Source organism: Talpa occidentalis, unplaced genomic scaffold, assembly GCF_014898055.3.
Source record: "Talpa occidentalis isolate TD23 unplaced genomic scaffold, MPIMG_talOcc4v2.1 talOcc4.16, whole genome shotgun sequence".
Taxonomy (NCBI): domain Eukaryota; kingdom Metazoa; phylum Chordata; class Mammalia; order Eulipotyphla; family Talpidae; genus Talpa; species Talpa occidentalis.
Window position 1 is genome coordinate 17881772 of NW_023601653.1, and position 19670 is coordinate 17901441.

Here is a 19670-nt window from a genome sequence, read left to right on the forward strand (position 1 = left end):
CTTGGATAAATTTTATTTTCTGGAAAAAAAAAGTATTTGCCCACTGCATAGCTCTAACTATATTGCCATCTTTAATTCCAAATTGGAAGCAAATACATGTTAAAACTGGAAAAACCAGTCTCCAGTGTAACCTCATTTTATAGATGAGGAAAACAGATTCTGCCTTGAGGTGGAAGTCTTAACACTTCTTAGATTCATTCATAACAATGTGAACAATCAGTGGGTGCTTGGGCCACTTTTGCTAGGTTGCAGAGCATTGCTTTGGGTTATTTTGGCTTAGTGTGAGCCTTCTACATTTGCCCTGGCTACCAACACCCCTGCTGTTGTTTAAATCATTTTTCTTTTTAAATAGCTGAACTCCTTAATTAAATTGAATCATCTGAAAAAATTTCATCTTAAAAAGGAGACAAAGAGTGGGAGCTATTCTGGTTAATAACAAAGATTTGGTGATGGTGGTGGTAGAGGATAATTGGGGAGATCAAGAAAGGGAAAGAGTTTTATTTTGATTACTTTGCCCACTCAGTTGCAGAGATGAAAGACCTGTGAAGTGCCTCAGAGGTTAGGAAGCCCTTTGAAAGTAAACCAGTTTCATGGTTAGTAGGAATGAGAAGACCACTGGTCTTTCTGTACTACAAGTTTCCCATTGATTTTTCTGTATGTGTCCTGGAGTAAATGGTTGTCAGTTTTTCCTTGAATCTAAGAATTAAGAATTAGGTCGTAATTAGAGCTAAAGTTTTAGTAAAACCTTTCTCATCAATCACATTTATAGTTATTTATACAGACAAGTAGCTTTTTTTGTGAATTAAGTTGCCTTGAAGTAGATAGCTTTATTACTATAGACGTAGCCTAAAAATTACTGTCATGTGAGAAAAACTCAGCAGGAGTCAGCATATTGATCTGGCATGAACCCCTATAAAGTTCTGAAGAATTTTAAAATACTTGTCATCTTTTGAAAGTAATTATTTCTGTAATATTATTTATGATTTTTAATTTTTCAGCAACTGAGTTAGTCCTGTGCTAGACATCATGGGGAGATAGAGGGAAAGTAGGACAGGTCCTTTGCCCTCCACATGAGGAATGTTAACATTTCAGATATATTTTCTTTGTGTGTTTTCCCACCACCTGAGCTTCTTTTTCATATTGTATACTTTTTAATTTATTCACTTGTAAAGCATGTTCATGACTGAAAATTAAGTAATTTAAAATTGTGTGCTTTGTTTAAAACCAGGTTGCAAGACTGGAAAAAGATAAAGAAGAACTACATAACCAGCTCCTTAGTATTGATTCCACAAGAGACAGCAAACGAATGGAGCAACTTGTTCGAGAAAAAGCCCATTTGTGTCAGAAATTAAAAGGCTTAGAGACTGAAGTAGCAGAATTAAGGGCTGAAAAAGAGAATTCTGGTGCTCAGGTAGAAAATGTCCAAAGAATTCAGGTGCGGCAGTTGGCTGAGATGCAAGCTACGGTTAGATCCCTGGAGGTAAGGTTTTAATTGCTTCCCAGTAGAATATGGCATACTTTTTTTTTAAAAAGTACAGGTGAAAGCCTTTGATTTTTAGACCATAAATGTATGCTTACCAATTTAATGCTGACGCATTTGTGGAATCCCAAGAGTATCGAAGACAGCTATTGATTCATAAGCAGTAACATTGCTATCACATTTATAAAGGGATTGTTCTTTGTGAGTTAAGTCACCTATCTAAAATGATAGAACTCTTACAATGCCATGGAGAAGAATATGTAAAATATAAAAATATTTGAATTTGTGAAGACTAATATCAAACCAGAAAGAACAATTATCTTCCTAGTTTTTTTCTTTGCACTGGGATTCAAGATCTTAAAATTATAAGTGCTTTTTTTTCAATATAATACTGGAAGTCCTAGCCAGAGCAATAAGACAAGAGAAAGACATACAAGGAATCCAAATAGGAAAAGAAGAAGTCAAACTATCGCTATTTGCAGATGACATGATAATATACATAGAGAACCCCAAAAACTCCATAGAAAAACTAATTCAACTCATCAGTCAGTTCAGTAAAGTGGCAGGATACAAAATCAACACGCAAAAGTCAGTAGCCTTCCTATACACAAACAATAAATCTGAAGAAGAAAAAAAAAAACCATCCCTTTTATTATCGAAACAAAAAAAAAAATATTTGGGAATCTAACAAAAGAGGTAAAGGACCTATACAAAGAAAACTGTAAAACACTGTTAAAAGAAATAGAAGAAGACACAAAGAAATGGAAAGACATCCCCTGCTCATGGATTGGAAGAATAAACATTATTAAAATGGCCATCCTACCAAAAGCAATATACAGATGCAATGCTATTCCAATCAAAATTTCAATGTCATTCTTCAAAGAAATAGACCAATTATTGATGAAATTCATATGGAATCACAAAAAACCCCGAATAGCCAAAGCTCTCCTGAAAAAAAAAGAAGGGAATGGAGGCATCACACTCCCAGACTTCAAACTATACTACAAAGCCATAATCATCAAAACTGCATGGTATTGGAACAAGAACAGACATACAAACCAATGGAATCGAATAGAAAATCCAGAAATAAACCCACAGATTTATGGTCAACTAATCTTTGACAAAGGAGCAAAGACTATGCATTGGAGCAAAGAAAGTTTGTTCAATAAATGGTGCTGGGAAAACTGGGTCGCTACATGCAAAAGAATGAAGCTTGACCACTACCTCACACCATACACAAAAATCAACTCAAAATGGATTAAAGAACTAGACATAAGACCTGAAACCATAAAATACATAGAAGGAAATATAGGTGAAACACTACGTGATTTGCACATCAAAGACATCTTTACAGACACATCACCCAAAGCAGTGATAGTGAAGACAAAGATAAACAGCTGGGACTACATCAAATTAAAGAGCTTCTGCACAGCAAAAGAGACAATAACAAAAACAAAGAGAAACCCCACCAACTGGGAGAACATTTTTGCACCCAACACTAATGATAAAGGACTGATCACAAAAATCTGCAAAGAGCTGATGAGACTCAGCAACAACAAAGAAAATAATCCAGTCAAAAAATGGGCAGAAGAGCTAAAAAGAAACTTCTCTGAAGAGGAAATGCAAATGGCCAACAGGCATATGAAAAAATGTTCAACATCACTTGTAATCAGGGAAATGCAAATCAAAACTACCATGAGATACCATCTCACACCAGTGAGAATGGCACATATTAAAAAAACTAGCAACAACAAATGTTGGCGAGGGTGTGGAGAAAAAGGAACTCTTCTGCACTGTTGGTGGGAGTGCAAACTGGTCCAACCACTATGGAGAGCTGTGTGGAGATTTCTGGACCTACTAAACATAGAGCTTCCATATGACCCAGCAATTCCACTCCCAGGTATTTACCCAAAGGACACAGAAACATCAATTCCAAAGAACACCTGCACCCCTATGTTTATAGCAGCACTATTTACAATAGCTAAGCTTTGGAAACAACCCAAATGCCCAAAAATAGATGACTGGATCAAGAAGATGTGGTACATGTATACCATGGAATATTACGCAGCATTCAAAAAAGATAAACACATGCAATTTGCAGCAACATGGATGGCGCTGGAAGGGATCATGCTCAGCGAAATAAGCCAAAAAGAAAAAGAAAAATACCGGATGGTCTCACTCATAGCAGGAATCTAGAAAACTTAAATAAGGGACCAGGAAAATGAATAACTATAAGAAAGTGAAAATCAAAATCAACAACTATGAACCAGAGATACTTTTTGGGGGTGGGGGGCGGGAGGGAGGGATTGGGGTCTGAATGGGGGGTTGCAATTGTATGGGGGAATATAAAAATAAAATTTATTCTTTAAAAAAAATTAAAAAAAAATAAAAATGAAAAAAAAAATTATAAGTGCTTTTTGAACAGAAACACAGTACTAATATATTTTTAGGACAGCTTCTTGCCAGAGTGGTAAATTTCACTTTGGCTCCTAATTCTGTAAACCTTTACTGAATTATTTACCTAAGTTCATCAGAAAGAGATAAGAGCTGGCAGAGCCAGTTGGTACTTCTAGAGATATTTCCTTATGAAGGACTTTGGCTTCCATTGTTGGGAGGAAAAATTTTCCGTAGTTCTTTTAGATTAAGAGTTTGGAGGATGTGAATTAAACTGACACCAGAGAGATAATCAAGAGAAAAGACAGATTTTTATTCATGTTTGTACATGGAAATGTGAAGAATATGACTCAAAAAGACTGTTAGACGTTGGAGCCTGTATACCATCATAACAGGGGAAGGAAAAGGGGGAAAAAGCACACTTATGGGAAAACAAATTCTTTTAGGAAAGATAAATGGGCTCTTAGGAGATAGGTGAGAGATTGGCTAGCTCTGTAATAATGTCTGTGTAGGTGGATTTTATCTTGGGTGCTGACTTCTTCCATGATGGGTGTCCGTCCATCTTTCCTGGTTGTGAAACCCTTGGGAAAGGGATTTATGACAGTTGACTTCTTTTTGGAGTCTTTGTTTTTGGACAGATGTAAGGAGTTTAGGGGGATTAAAAACAGTTTTTCCTGAGTCTGTTGATCTCAAATGCCTTTAGCACAAAATAGTTTTTATGCCACAGTGACTATTTTGGACCCCTTCACCATTTTATTCAGATATACTTACTCTTCCTACTTCTTAATGTCTATCATGTAGCAGATATACTAATTTGTTTTTACTTATTTTAAGCAGTCCAAAGTAATCCTTTTTTTCCCGCCCAGAATAGTTACCAAGTGATTTGGGTTGGAGAAAAATTAATGGGCACCTAGTTAGTTCAAATTTAATATTCAGATCCATAATAGTGATTAACATCTTCCGCTACCCTCACCCCGCAGCAAACTGGTAAATTGATTTTGAAGAGTTGAAGTCACTGTTTCATATTTTTTGATGTAGTTGATTAACGGTATTAGCTGTTTTTTTTTGAACTTGTCATCAGTATCATTAGGCCTCAGTTATGAGGCATTTCAAAAGAGACTGCAGCGCCATCTTTCCACCCTTATTTATATAATGACGGAGTAAGTGGGATGATTGCAGTTAAATACAGTGTATAGTCCCAATGTGAAACTTTTAATTGAGGTTGTTTAGAGAGATTTTTTTCAGGACAAGTTGAATTATGATAAAAGATGGATTGTTCATTTATGACATTTTCAAAAGAGCCTATGTTCTTTCATTTGTCACATGAAATGAACATAAGCACAGGAGAGCAAGCATTTTCTTCTTTGACTTTTTGGATAATTACTGAGCCTAGAGAGTATCATTTTACAGTTGAGGAAAATAGTTTTATTTTGAACTATTGTTGAATATGGGAATATTGTTGAATACGGGAAATGAGATGTTATAAAACTGAAAATTATCCTTTATTTTTTTAAGATTTATTTGTTTATTTATACAAGCACTGGGTACAGTCAGAAGCACGGGAGGGTGAGAGAATTCACCAGAGCCAGAGTGGGGAACAGAACAGGCAGACTGACGAAGTACACTGCTGAGGGGAGCAGCGGGCGGCAGGAAAGGTCTGCGCACCATGTGGGACCCTTGCTGGCGGCTGGGTGTCGGACCAGTGCTGCAGAGGCTGCGGGCAGCTTTGCAGCCCAGCACTTAACCACTGTGCCACCAGGGGAGGCCCTGAAGCTTATCCTTTAAATGCTAAATGATTTTAGCTATTTTGATAGAAATAATTTTTTTTAAAGATTTATTTATTGGGACTCCCTGGTGGCATAAAGGGTTAAGCACCGCGCTATAAAGCAGTTTGCAGCCTTTACAGCATGAGTTTGATCCCCGGCCAGCCAGGGGGAATCCCACATGGCAGCACAGACCTCTCCTGTCTTGCCTGCTGCTCCCCGCAGAAGTGTGTTTCAGTCAGTCTGCCTATTCTGTTCCCCACTCTGTCTCTGGTGGATCCTCTCACCTCCCGCATCTCTGGCCTGTACCCCAGCTCTTGTATTCATAAAATAAATAAATCTTTTAAAAAAAGAGATTTATTTATCTATGTGTACAAGAATGGAGTGCAGACCAGAGGTGCAGGGGTGAGAGGACTCACCAGAGTAGGGAGCAGAACAGGGGAATCTAGTGAAATATGCTGCTGAGGGGAGGAGCAGGTGAGACAGAGGTCAGCTGGGTCATGTGGGTCAGCTCTTGAACTCAGGCTGCAGTGGTTGGCGATAGCTTGATAGCTCTGAGACTTAACTACTGCACCACGAGGGAGGCTCATAAATAATTTTTTTAAAGCATTTAGTTTTACTTCTATGTACTATAACCAACCAGAAATTTTCTTGACAAATTATAGACTTCATTAAGTGTCTCAATTTTGTTATTATGAAGTCAAGCAGTGTCTAGGTCTCCTTACTCATACTTCTAAGGGATCCAGATTGGCTGAGAATTTTGAATTCATACCTTTTAAAATTTTCAGTTCTTGTTCTTACTACTATAAATCAGCCCTCTTTTCTTTCTTCTAATGTACTTTTTCATATTTTGCTATAAAGTTGACCTGAAAGTTTGTTCAAATTGTGTTAGCAATAAGAATAAATTGGTCTCAAGTGAACACATCAGGTACTCTTATGAGAGAAGTATATGTTGGCGACTGCTGATATGCAACAGATCCCTTTGTTGAATATTTTCTGGAACAAATTTTGGGTTGTTGAAAAAGTCATGGCGACTTTTTGCGACAGATGGCACTAGTTCATTTTGAAAGTATGAGAGTTACTTGCATCTATGTTATTGGTAGTCATTTGACAGTTGATAGGTCTAGCTTCAGTGTAAGAAAAAAATTGGGTGATTTGGTTGAGTTTTGGACATTTTATAACATGTTGAAGAAAGAAGAGCAAACTGCATTTTCGCCATATTTTACTCTTTTCCATCCGTAAAGGGAAGAACGTGCGTCAAGCTCGTGAAAAGTTTCATAAAGTTTATGGTTACAGTGCTATAAAAGAAAATCACTGCCAACAATGGTTCACGAAATTCTGTGCTGGTGATTTTGATCTCAGTGATGTTCAGGGTCAGGGAGACCCACCAATGATGAGGATGACAAAATAAAGGCATTGATCAAGTCAAACCCACGTTACACGACACAAGAGGTTGCAGAAACATCGAACATCCATAATTAAAGCATTCGTGACCACCTGAAACAAAGCTAGGAAACTTAAGCAAGCTCATTATTTGGGTTCCTCAGGAACTCAAAGAAGTTCATTTGATGGTGTGTATGAACATCTTCAACATGCTTATTAAACACGAGGAAAATGATCCTTCTTTGAAGTGACTGATAACTGATGCTAAGTGGATTGTTTACAACAGTTTGTTGTAAACACTTTGGTTCACCTCAGTGGACATCGAAGCAGATACTCATCAGAGGAAGGTTATGCTCTCAGTGTGGTGGGGTTTTCAAAGTGGTGTGTTTTACAAGCTCCTACCAAGGAACCAAACAATCACTTCCAGTGTGTACTCTCAGCAGTTGGACAGTTTGAACAAATCCATAGTCCAGAAACATCCAGAGTTTGTTAATTGTAAAGGAGTTGTGTCCCATCATGACCACGTGAGATCACACATGTTTGATCACCTATCAAAAATTATTGGAGCTTGGATGGGATGTGTTGCCATACCCACCACACTCACCTGACCATGTGCCATCAGTCTTTTATTTGTTTTGTTCTCTTTAAAACTCCGTGCATGGTATAATGTTCACTTCAGATGAGACTGTCAATCAGCACCTTGTTCAGTTTTTCACCAATAAAGACAGGTCCTTCTATGAATAAGGAATGATGAAGCTCACTGAAAGATGGCAGGTCATTGAATAAAATAGGCAATATATCATTGATTGATCTTTATTCTTTGTATAAATAAATGACCTTGGAAAAACAAAAAATAAGTCAGAACTATTCTGACACTCCAGTATCTTTGGTTTGAGTTCTACCAGTTTGCAAAAATTCTCTCGTTACTTCAGTACTTGTTAATATTTTTGAGGCTTTGAATGATTTTGGATAGTAGTAGTATATTTGTATTTTAAATAGTGCTTATTTTATTGATATGATTGTAAAAAATTATTTAGAAATTTAAAAATATTTTTTCATAAAAGGCAGAAAAACAGTCAGCTAAACTGCAGGCTGAACGCATGGAAAAAGAGCTACAATCAAGCAATGAACAGAATACTGTTTTAATCAGTAAACTGCATAAAGCTGAACAAGACGTAAATACGCTGACCAGTAATGTAAGTTATCTTCCATCTCTACTTCATTCTTTAAAATGCTTTTCATTGTATAAAGACAAAGAATTTTATATCTAAGTAGTTTAGGTTTCTATATTGAAATCTCTTTTATCCTGTCATTTTTACCGTCCAAATTCATGCAGAATCTGACTAGTCTTACCACTTCTGTAACCATTCTAAGTCCAAACCATAATCTCTTTAAGCTCAGATTTTACAGTAGCTGCCTAACTGGTTGCTTTACTTTGTAACCATTCAAATCTCATTGTGATCTGGCCTCTGCAATCTTTCCATAGCCATTACAGTTCATTCCCTCTTGTTCACTTTGTTTCAGCCTCACTGGCCTCTTCACTCTTATTTGAGAAGTCCAACTCTACCTTAGGGCCTTTACAAAACTTGATTGCCTGGCATTGTCTTCCCTCATATATTTACATGACTTCCTACCTCCTCCTTGTTTTGTAAAATACCATCCCCCCCTTATCCTCTGCCTTAGTCTCTTTATCTTCCTTACCTGCTTTATTTTTCTGCATAACTCTTAACACATCTGATATATTTGTGTATTTTTTTGTCTTTCTCTTTCCCATCTCCAATTATAAGCTCCATGAAAGCAAGGACATTGCTTTCAGTACTGATTTATCTTCTATTCCCGGAACAGTGCTGGCATGCAGTAGATACTCATAGAATGTTTGTTAAATGAGTATATTGGTGTTAGCATGATCTGTATTTATGTTATTTTTGAAGAATATAAGGATTTGAACTTGTTTAATGCACAGTTTTTCTTAGCAACTTACAGGGGTTTTTGTTTCAGTAACCACAAATATAGAATAGCAATGATAAAACTATTTACAGAATAAATAGTGAATAGGAATATCAGCACTGAAGTCGGAGAAACTGGATTCAAATTCCATTTTTTCTCTTAGCTATGTGACTTTAGGCAATTTACTTTCTTTCTGAAAACTGAAGTGTTTTCCTGTATAAAATGAGACTAATACCTATCTTAAAGAGTTGTGGCAAAGATTAAATGAAATGTTATGAATAAAACATTTAACACAGGCTTAAAATAAAACCATCCGGGCCTCCCTGGTGGCTCAAGGGGTTAAGCACAGCACTGGGAAGCTATCCTCAGCCTCTGCAGCACGAGTTCCAGCCAGGGAGCTAGCCACACGGCACAGCAGACCTCTCCTGTCTCACTCACTGCTCCCCTTAGCTGTGTATTTCAGTCAGTCTTCCCGTTCTGTTCCCCACCCTGTCTCTGGTGAATCCCATCACCCCATGCACCTCTGGCCTGTACCCCAGTTTTTGTATGCAAAAATAAATCTTAAACCATCCATGTATTACCCAGGTATTAGTAGTAGTAGTATCTGGAGCTCTCTAAGAACTTAGAAATAAGACTGGTTTCTGAATCATTGAAATCGTTGTGTTTTCTATTAGACCAAAACCAAACTTAGATAAAATTACCTTACAAACAAGATGGCTTCCAGGCCCAAGGGAATTGTTTTGGCCCGGTAAAATTACATGAATTATGTAAGGATTAATGTCTTCATCATAAATTCCTTGACCAAGGAATCACTTGAGAAGACTCAAGCAGTGATCATGACAGGGAGAAGAATGAGTTTTAGCCAGTAGAATTGAATAGTTCTCCTCCCACTGAAAAGGTCATTCCTACTGTGCACAGGAATATGCCAATCTATTGTAATTTGTGGCCATGAGATGATCAATTTACCTCATTCCATTTGTTCTGATTCCATGATCGCCAAGCAACCTCTGTTAATTAAATCCTCATGTAATTTTGACTATAGGTAGAGGATGCACTGGTCCTTCAGACTTAAGTATTCTAGTTTCCATGATAGTTTTTTCTCATAGTTGGTAAACTTGCATTCTGATTTCATAAACTTCACTGTCTACAATGTGAATGTAACCTTGACAGTCTTAAGTATCATGACAAAATTGGATTTTTCTGCCTGAAATGCCAAAACCATAATATTAGGTATAAAGATGGTTTGGGGAGGTTGTGTACTCAGTTTTTCCAAAGCAAACACATATTTTATGTTTGAAGATTATATATCTAGAGACATTTAAATTTTTTTTTTTTTTTTTTTTATAGAGGCATGTTTTTATTTATTTATTTATTATATATTTGTTTGTTTTTTGTTTATACATGCACTGGGTACAGTCAGAAGCGCGGGAGGGTGAGAGAATTCACCAGAGCCAGAGCGGGGAGCAGAGCAGGCAGAAGGGCCGAAGTACACTGCTGAGGGGAGCAGCGGGCGGCAGGAGAGGTCTGCGCGCCATGTGGGATCCTCCTCCGGTGGCCGGGGAGCAGCCGGGGATCGAACCGGCGCCGCAGAGGCCGCGGGCAGCTTCGCAACCCAGCGCTCAACCGCTGCGCCACCGGGGAGGCCCAAGAGACATTTAAATTTTTTGTTTTCTGTACTGTATAGGTTAAGTGTGGTTTTGTAGCAGGGTTTTATTAAGCTAATTAGACATTATTTAGTTATCTAATTAGTTACTTAGAAATGGTAGACCTAGAAAAAATAATTGAAAATTAGACAATTTAAGAGTTTTAATTAAAATATTATTTCAAGTATATTTTTCTAGCTTATTGGTTAGAATTCAGATATTTTTATTTATTTATTTATTTATTTTAAAGATTTATTTTATTTATTTATACAAGCACTGGGTACAGTCAGGTGCAGGAGGGTGAGAGAATTCACCAGAGCCAGAGCCGGGAGCAGAGCAGGCAGAAGGACCGCAGTACACTGCTGAGGGGAGCAGCGGGCGGCAGGAGAGGTCTGCGCACCATGTGGGACCCTCCTCCGGTGGCCGGGGAGCAGCCGGGATGGAACCGGGCGCTGCAGAGGCTGCGGGCAGCTTCACAACCCAGCGCTCAACCGCTGCGCCACCGGGGAGGCCCAAGAATTCAGATATTTTTAGTATTAAAAATTCATTTTAGAAGAGGTCATAAAATATTGTGGAAAAGTTCTTGGACTTTGACTCAGGTGAATCTATCTTTGAAGTCTGACACTTTCATTTCACTTAGCACCTGTGTGATTTCTGGTTTGCTTAACTTTTAAATGAGGATAATGCCAATCATGATTTTTTTAACTGGCGATGAAAATGATAATGGCAACGATTATAATCTAGTGATATCCTTAAATGGGCACATAATGTAACATATAGAATAAAAAATTTTGAGTTCTTTGACTAGTTTTGTTCTTTACTGTTTCAATAACTGTGTAAGGCAAGTTACTTGATAATCACCATCCAATTTCCTCATAGGTGAAATGAGGCATTCTTCCAGTTGATCTATATGAGCCCTCCCAGCCTACTAAGATTGTTTAAGTCCTACTAGAAAATAATTTGGCTCTTTCTTGAGTAACTGTAGGAAATTCAACATACACAGATGAATGCCTACAGTGATAAGAGTATGCAAAGAAAAACAGAACACATGGAATTAAATGCAGGATAATAGGAGTTCTTTGATGCTTGTTGTTGTGGTGTAAATTACTTTCAGTTTTGTTAAAAAAAACAAAACAAAACCCAGTACTCACTATTTTCATAACATTCTTCTGGAACTGAGTACCCATACTGGAGTGCAGGAATGATCTGAATGTGGTGGACCCACAGGACAGTACATGAGCTGGTTATTGTTGAGGCTTAACTCTCTTGGTGACCACCACATACTTTATTTGCTGCACATGTTACCTGTCCTTGACTCAATTGTGTCTTGACCTTGATTTTTTTTTTCTTTTTCTGTGCATACTCTGTTGCTCTTTCTTTTGCAGAATTAATGTATTGGTAATTCTCCCACACTGCTGAAGGAAGAAGAGCAATTTAGTATAGTATTTATTTCTCTGCTTGTTACTTTGCATATAAATGGAGTTAAAAAAAAACAATCTTCAAGTTTCTCTTTGAAATCTTCCATGTAAAAAGATTTATTGGAAGGATAAATTTTCAAATATTTCAAACCTGACTGTCACAGTTTTCTTTGCAACTTGAAATTTTCATCAACATTTTGCAGTTCTGGCAAATGGTGTTCGCAATGCAAAGGAACACCTGGGGTAGTCTTGTCTAAGTTATACAAGTTTTTGGAATGTTTAAGTTTTAGAATCAAGTTATGTTAGTGTGACTACCAGTGTTTTGGATTTAAAAGTTCTATTGAAGATGGGTTAATATGACAACCTTAAAAACATTTCACATTTAATGAAATCTAATTACTTCAGAACGCCAATAAAATATACATTTTAAGATAACCGCCCCACAGTTAATCTATATTAGCTAAGTTAATTAATATGCTTTGTGTATGGAGATATATATATATATATATATACACACACAACCTTACAGATTCTGAAACTATAAAGTGCCTATTGCCCTTTTTTCCATTTATTAAAGTTTTATTGGTAGGACCAGGTAGTAATTTGTGAATACTTGTTCCTATTGTATGCAAAAAGCATAAAGCAAGTTCAGTATATAAAGATTATATAATCTACATGGAAAATACATTGTGAATATAGAATAAAAAAGAAGGCTTACCTTGGCACATAGGACTTCCAAAGATTATGTGTTGAAATTATATCAGTATTTTAACATTGTGCGTTTTAGTTAGGAAAAGACTCCTAGTTTTCCTTTTTTTTTTTTTAAAGATTTATTTATTCATTTACACAAGAACCGAGGTACAGACCAGATGCGTGGGAGGGTGAGAGGATTCACTAGAGACAGCAGGGAACAGAACAGGCAGACTGACGAAATACACTGCTGAGGGGAGCAGCAGGCGCAACAGGAGAGGTCTGCTGTGCCATGTGGGACCTTCACCTGCTGTCTGGGATTGAACCGGTGTGGCAGAGGCTGTGGACAGCTTCACAGCGCAGCGCTCAACAGCCTGCGCCACCAAGGGAAGCTCGACTCCTAGTTTTCTTAAAGATTTTTGAGGCCTGATAAAAAAAGATTAAGAACCGAGGATATAGAGGCAGAGACTTTATTATGACTGCTTGAAATTTAGTTCCAGTTATTCACAAGAAGTGCTGCTATTTGTTATATCTAGTTAATGAATATTTGTATTAGTTTAATTTTTGATTATTCTCTTAACATTTTTAGGAAGTTAACTGTTAGTATTAAGTACATTCATTATTTTATGATTGTAGCAGTGTGACATTAAAGCAAAACTTAAAGTACCTTCTAAGTCCATAGGCCAGTAAATTTAAGTACAGAGAGGATAAGTCCCTGGCTTGAGCACATACTCGTAGTTTAATAATAAAAGTTGACCTGAAGATGGGCCTCATTTCCTTGACTTCATGTCCACTATTCTTTCAGTTTAAATAATTATATTTAGTTAAAAAATTTTCCTCTTTTAAATAAATCTCAGGGTAGAATGAGTTAAAGAGATAGATTTTTATTTTGTAGTTCCTTTTTGTTGAAATGAATCAACGTTCTATAAAATAAGATGGCTCCAATTTTCCACCTCATATTTAAAGTAGCTACAGTGTGGTTTGTTAATGACCTGCAATGTCATTCTTAACCTTTTGCAGTTAGTATAAAATAGCAGGTTATAGTTACATTTGCCATAGAGATTGGATTTTCATTGTATCTGTTTCTTCAAAATTTTAAAGCATTTAGAGTTTAAATTCTCAGTTCATGAAATTATAATGTAATAAAACCCAATCTGTAGAAAATTTAAGTATTAAATATAATCTCGGCAGATTTTGTGTATTTAAACCTTGTTTTATGAGATTTGTTTTCATAGGTAAAAACTGCAGGGCCGCCCTGGTGGCGCAGGTGGTTGAGTGCAGCGCTGTAAAGCTGTGCGCAGCCTCTGCAATGGTTCGATCCCCGCAGGCAGCGGAGCAACCCACATGTCACAGCAGACCTCTCCTGTCTTGCCCACTGCTCCGTATTTCAGTGCATTTCAGCAGTATATTTCAGTCTGCCTGTTCTGTTCCCCGCTCTGTCTCTGGTGAATCCTTTCACCCTTCCGCACATCTGGCCTGTACCCCAGTTCTTGTATAAGCAAAATACTAAAAAAAAAATACAGAAAAGATTTTTTAAAAATGCAGTGTTGGTGTCAGCACAAGGTATCCATTTTATGCAGCGTCATTTAAAAACCTGCAGTTAATTTGGAGGAATGCATCTTAGTGTGGTTAGCAAAATACAGTGCTTGCTTTTCTATGTTTCCTTTAAGTGAGGATTTTGCACCAACCATTCCTTGCAACATTTTCAAGATCTTTCACAGATGGACTCTTTTTTTGTGAGTATCTTTAAGACATTTCTATTTGTCCTTGCCATCTTTGACTCTAGGATCTTTCTCCAATTTGTTTCCAATTGCCAACTGCAGTTTTTGTAGGGTTTTATTGGATTGAAATTATCCTTTATTCCCTTGTTCCCATCATTTCACATTTTACGTATTTGGTTTGTATATATTGGTTGTTTTTTACTCTGATATCATAGTTTTATATATTAATATGTCAGAATGCAGGTTTATCTTTATATCTGTATTGGTCAAATTCTCTTTATGGTACTGTATCTAATTTTAGAAGCACCTTACCAAGGGAAGAGATAAAGAAAATGGTAGAGGAGTGAAGATGATTGACCAGACAAAGCTTTCTCATTTGCTGCACAATTCCTGAAATAATGTCTATCACATAAATAGGGACTTAACAAATATTTATTGAATGAATGAAGGGTGTACCGCTTATTAACTAGGAATAGTCACCTTTCAAAAAAGAGAAGAGTGAAAATGGGCATGTGATGAGTTAACTGCATGGAAAGTCATAATAGTTGCATTCATTCAGGATTTTAAAAAGGCTAAGTTTTGGCAGTAAAGTAAATAATACTTTTTAAAATCTCTTTCCAACCAAGTATACACATGCACATTAGTCACCCAAATAAATTGAATCTTCTTTTCTGTCTTTTTGTTAATTTTTGCCTCTGAATTGGTTTATTTGCCTTCAGTTTCTTAATCTAACACATTTGCAGTTAACTTTCTGAAAGAGAGTTGATTGTGCCACCTTAGTAGCTAATAAGATAAGCCTTTTATATGACATGGGCATTTTATTCCCTGTCATTCCACAGATTTCATACTTCTCTTCTACTTAAAATAATGTATTACACATTGTTTTTTAAACAGACCTTCTGATGTTACACCTATATAACATTTTAAATGCTGTTTCTTTTTTTTTTTTTTAAATATTTATGTATATAAGAACTGGGGTACAGGCCAGAGGTGTGGAGGGTAAGAGGATTCACCAGAGACAGACGGGGGGAACAGAACAGGCAGACTGACTGAAATTCACTGCTGAGGGGAGCATTGGGAGAGTCAGGAGAGGTCTGCTGTGCCATGTGGGTTGCTCCCCAGCCAGCTGGGGATTGAACTTGTGCTGCAGTGGCTGCGGAGAGCTTCTAGATTGCATCTCAACCCCTTGTGCCACCAGGCCCCTAAATGCTGTTTCTTATACTTTAAAATGTTTTCTTGCCCCCAATACTTCTTATAAGAAAGACTTCAGTTTTTTTTCCCTAAAGATGTTTCAGTCATTGACTATTGAATTTCAAGTACTTAGAGTTAAGCCTTTCAAGGCAAGATTAAGCCAGATGATTTCAAATATTTATAAAGAAATGGCTCATTTCTATTAGGAAAATACTGGGGTTTTTTGGTGCTAAGTACTATTCTCAGTTCTGTGCCAATATATGCTCAAAGTATAAACTTGTAGGAAGAAAGGTGCTTACACTCTGTACTGTGCTGCCAAAGTGTTTACTCATATTTGTTAATGGTTTTGGATAATCACTTAATGGTGAAAAAATGACTAATATAGTTTCAATTTCTAATTAACAGGTGAAAGAACTGAAGCATTCAAACAAGCTAGAAATAACAGACATCAAACTGGAGGCAGCAAGAGCTAAGAGTGAGCTAGAAAGAGAAAAAAATAAGATTCAAACTGAACTGGATGGTAATATGAATTTTCCTGCTTTTGACTATTATTTTTAGGTATAAATTCAAATTAGTAAAATAGATCAAACTGAATTTTTATTTCCAGATTTTTGGCTTGATAGAATTTTAATCTTAAAGCAGAGCATTTTTTTTGTTTATATATAAATGTTCATTCTGTGATATAATTTAAAAAATCTTAAGTTTATGTTATAGCTATTTAGTACATAGATTGAAATTTCAAAGGGGATTCTATACTTCTGGGTTTATAATTTTAAATTTATTTAGATCATTTGGTTTTTGATCCCAGGCTATTTTAAGTCTACAATGATATAGAAAAGATAGGTGGTTCCAGGCACAATTTTTAAATAAAAATTAATCTTAAAATTAATCTTTACACAGGCCCTAGACTAGTGACTGGAACCTAAGTCAGCCAGGTCTTATTTTAAGCTTAGTTTAGGCTTAGAATATCCTTCTCAACAACATTTCACAGAAATATATTATTTCTGACACTTATAAAAAGTATTTGATAAGTTGCCTTTGTAATTATCTTCATATTTAGCTGTAGTTGAACTGGATGACCTCTGTAGTTTCAGACCAAGTTCATGAAGAATTATTGTTTGCATTTTTGATCTCTACTTGATGTTTCTACTTTTCTACTTGATGTTTTTACTTGTTAATTTCTGCTTGAATCTATGCCAGTTTACTCATGGTTTCCATATATTAGGGAGTAAATATTCTCAGAGAGTTAAAGTATGAGATCTAGTTCTGCATTATTTTTTAACTTTGAGTAGGATATGAATTTGTTTTAGTTTGACTTCTGCAAAATATTTGTCATTTCATTATAAGGAAGATTTGTGAATTCAGGGGGCTAACTTGAAAGTTTCCAATTTATAGTTTTTTAAAGATTTATTTATTTATACAAGAATGGGGTACAGGCCAGATGTGTGGGAGGGTGAGAGGATTCACCAGAGACAGAGCGGAGAACAGAATAGGCAGACTGAAACACACTGCTGAGGGGAGCAGCGGGCGAGATAGGAGAGGTCTGCTGCGCCATGTAGGTATCTCCGCAGCTGCTGGGATCACACCCGCGCTGCAGAGACTGCGGACAGCTTCACAGTGTTGCGCTCAGCCCCTAGTTTTGCTAAAAATCTGATAATTCTGGAGTACTAGATTTTGAAGGGTTCTATGATTTTATTCACTCTGCTTCCAGCTAGCTTTATGATGATGCTGTTTGTGGGGTGTAGATTAAAGAACCTTTGGATGTCCTCCATATTGATACTCTCGGATTTCAAGATTCAATGAGTAAAAGTTTATCACCTTTTATTAAAGTTTTGTGTGTGCTAAATAAAATGATAGAAAAGTTAATTCAGTTTTAGTCTTTTTTTTTTTTTAAAGATTTATTTTATTTATTTATACAAGTACTGGGTACAGTCAGAAGTGCGGGAGAATAAGAGATTTCACCAGAGCAGAGAGCAGAACAGGCAGATTGACAAAGTACACTGCTGAGGGGAGCAGCAGGAGAGGTCTCGCGCGCCATGTGGGACCCTTGCCTGGCGGCCAGGGATCGAAACAGCGCTGCAGAGGCTGCAGGCAGCTTTGCCACCCAGTGCTCAACCGCTGTGCCACTGGGGAGGCCATAGTCTATTTTATTCTTAAGGAAAGTATATCAACAATATAAATGTCTTTGAGAATATATGTCCAGAGAGACTTACTTTGTACATTCTTTTAATTGCCTTACTAATTTATGAATGCTTGCTGTCATGATTTTTTTTCATTTTAACGTATTTTTCTCCTTAAAAATAAAAATACCAGGGTTACAGACAGACAATGAAATTCTCAAATCAGCTGTTGAACACCACAAAGTGCTTCTAGAAGAAAAAGATCGTGAATTAATACGTAAGGTACAAGCTGCCAAAGAAGAGGGTTATCAAAAACTTGTGGTATTACAAGATGAAAAGTAAGTACTTACCTTCTTTTTGTATTAATTTTTCTTGCAGATGAAAATATTTTGCTGTCATATCATCCTTATTGTTCTCAAAACATAATTATCATCTGTTGTTTTTAGGCTAGAACTTGAAACCAAATTAGCAGAGCTAGAGAAAATGAAAGTGGAAAATGACGTCTGGAGGCAATCTGAAAAGGATCAGTGTGAAGAGAAGCTGCGGGCTTCGCAGATGGCAGAGGAGTCGGCCAGAAGGGAGCTTCAGAGTATTAGGTTATATATGCATATATGTGTTTTAAACTTTTCATCTTCAAATTATTTTAGAGCTGGCAAATCATTGTAAAAATACAAAGAATTCCGTGTAATCTTTACCTAGACTTTCAAATATTAACATTTTGCATAGCTTTGTTATGACTATCGAAACTAACTAGCATATGACTATGCTAACTAAGAAATTAACATGAATATAATCAGGAAATCAGATAAACATTACTTTTATTAAACCTGTAGATTTTATTTGAATTTTACCAATTGTCCTACTGATTTCCTTTTTCTATTCTAAGATACATTCTAGGGCTATACATTGTCTTTAGTTTTTGTCAGTAATTTTGTAGATTATCCTTCAATTTGAGTTTCTTATTTTTTTTTCTTTTTTTTTATTTATTTATTTATTTTATTTATTTAATAGAGGCATGTTTTATTATTTATTTATTTGTTTGTTTTTTTGTTTATACATGCACTGGGTACAGTCAGAAGCGCGGGAGGGTGAGAGAATTCACCAGAGCCAGATCGGGGAGCAGAGCAGGCAGAAGGACCGAAGTACACTGCTGAGGGGAGCAGCGGGCTGCAGGAGAGGGCTGCGCGCCATGCGGGACCCTCCTCCGGCGGCCGGGGAGCAGCCGGGGATCGAACCGGCGCTGCAGAGGCTGCGGGCAGCTTTGCAACCCAGCGCTCAACCACTGCGCCACCAGGGAGGCCCGAGTTTCTTATTTTTTTTTAAAACAAGTTTTTCTTAAAGATTTATTTATGCATACAAGAACTTGGGTACAGGCCAGAGGTGTGGGAGGTGAGAGGATTCACCAGAGACAAAGTGGAGAACAGAACAGGCAGATTGACTGAAATACACTGCTGAGGCGTGCAGCGGGCGAGTCACAAGAGGTCTGCTGCGCCATCTGGGTAGCTCCCTGGCCAGGGATCAAACTCATGCTGCAGTGGCTGCGGACAGCTTCATAGGTTGTGTCTTAACCCCTTGCACCACCAGGGAGGCCTGTTTCTTATTTCTTTATGATTAAGTGTAGGTTAGGCATTTTTTAGCAAAAATAACAGTCCTAAATTATTTGGCCTTGGTGTATTATATTTGGAGGTACGTCATTTGTTCCTTACTAGTCACTAAACTTTGATCCCTTGGTTAAGATGGTATCTGTCAAATTTTCTCACTATTAAATGGCTGACTTTTTTCCTCTTTATAATATGTAATTATCTTATGGGGAGATACTTTGAGACTGTGTAAATATTCTGATCATACAGTGTTCCACTAATTTCAACATCCATAAATAATTCTTGTTTGAAATAATTATTACAGTAGTTTGCCAAATGA

At 36.9% G+C, this 19670-nt stretch overlaps 1 protein-coding gene across 6 annotated transcripts in view; it reads left to right on the top strand.

The window, feature by feature from the left end:
- Positions 1–19670, top strand: part of CEP83 (centrosomal protein 83) — a 109775-nt gene that overhangs the window by 40576 nt on the left and 49529 nt on the right. For all 6 annotated transcript variants that reach the window (XR_008552173.1, XR_008552171.1, XR_008552175.1 and 3 more), the window contains exons 6-10: positions 1229–1480; positions 8085–8216; positions 16036–16150; positions 17944–18088; positions 18197–18346. Coding sequence is in view for 1 of the 6 variants with exons in the window: in XM_037513864.2 (XP_037369761.1) it covers positions 1229–1480; positions 8085–8216; positions 16036–16150; positions 17944–18088; positions 18197–18346 (794 nt within the window). In the remaining 5 variants the exon portion in view is untranslated. The remainder of the gene's footprint in view (positions 1–1228; positions 1481–8084; positions 8217–16035; positions 16151–17943; positions 18089–18196; positions 18347–19670) is intronic.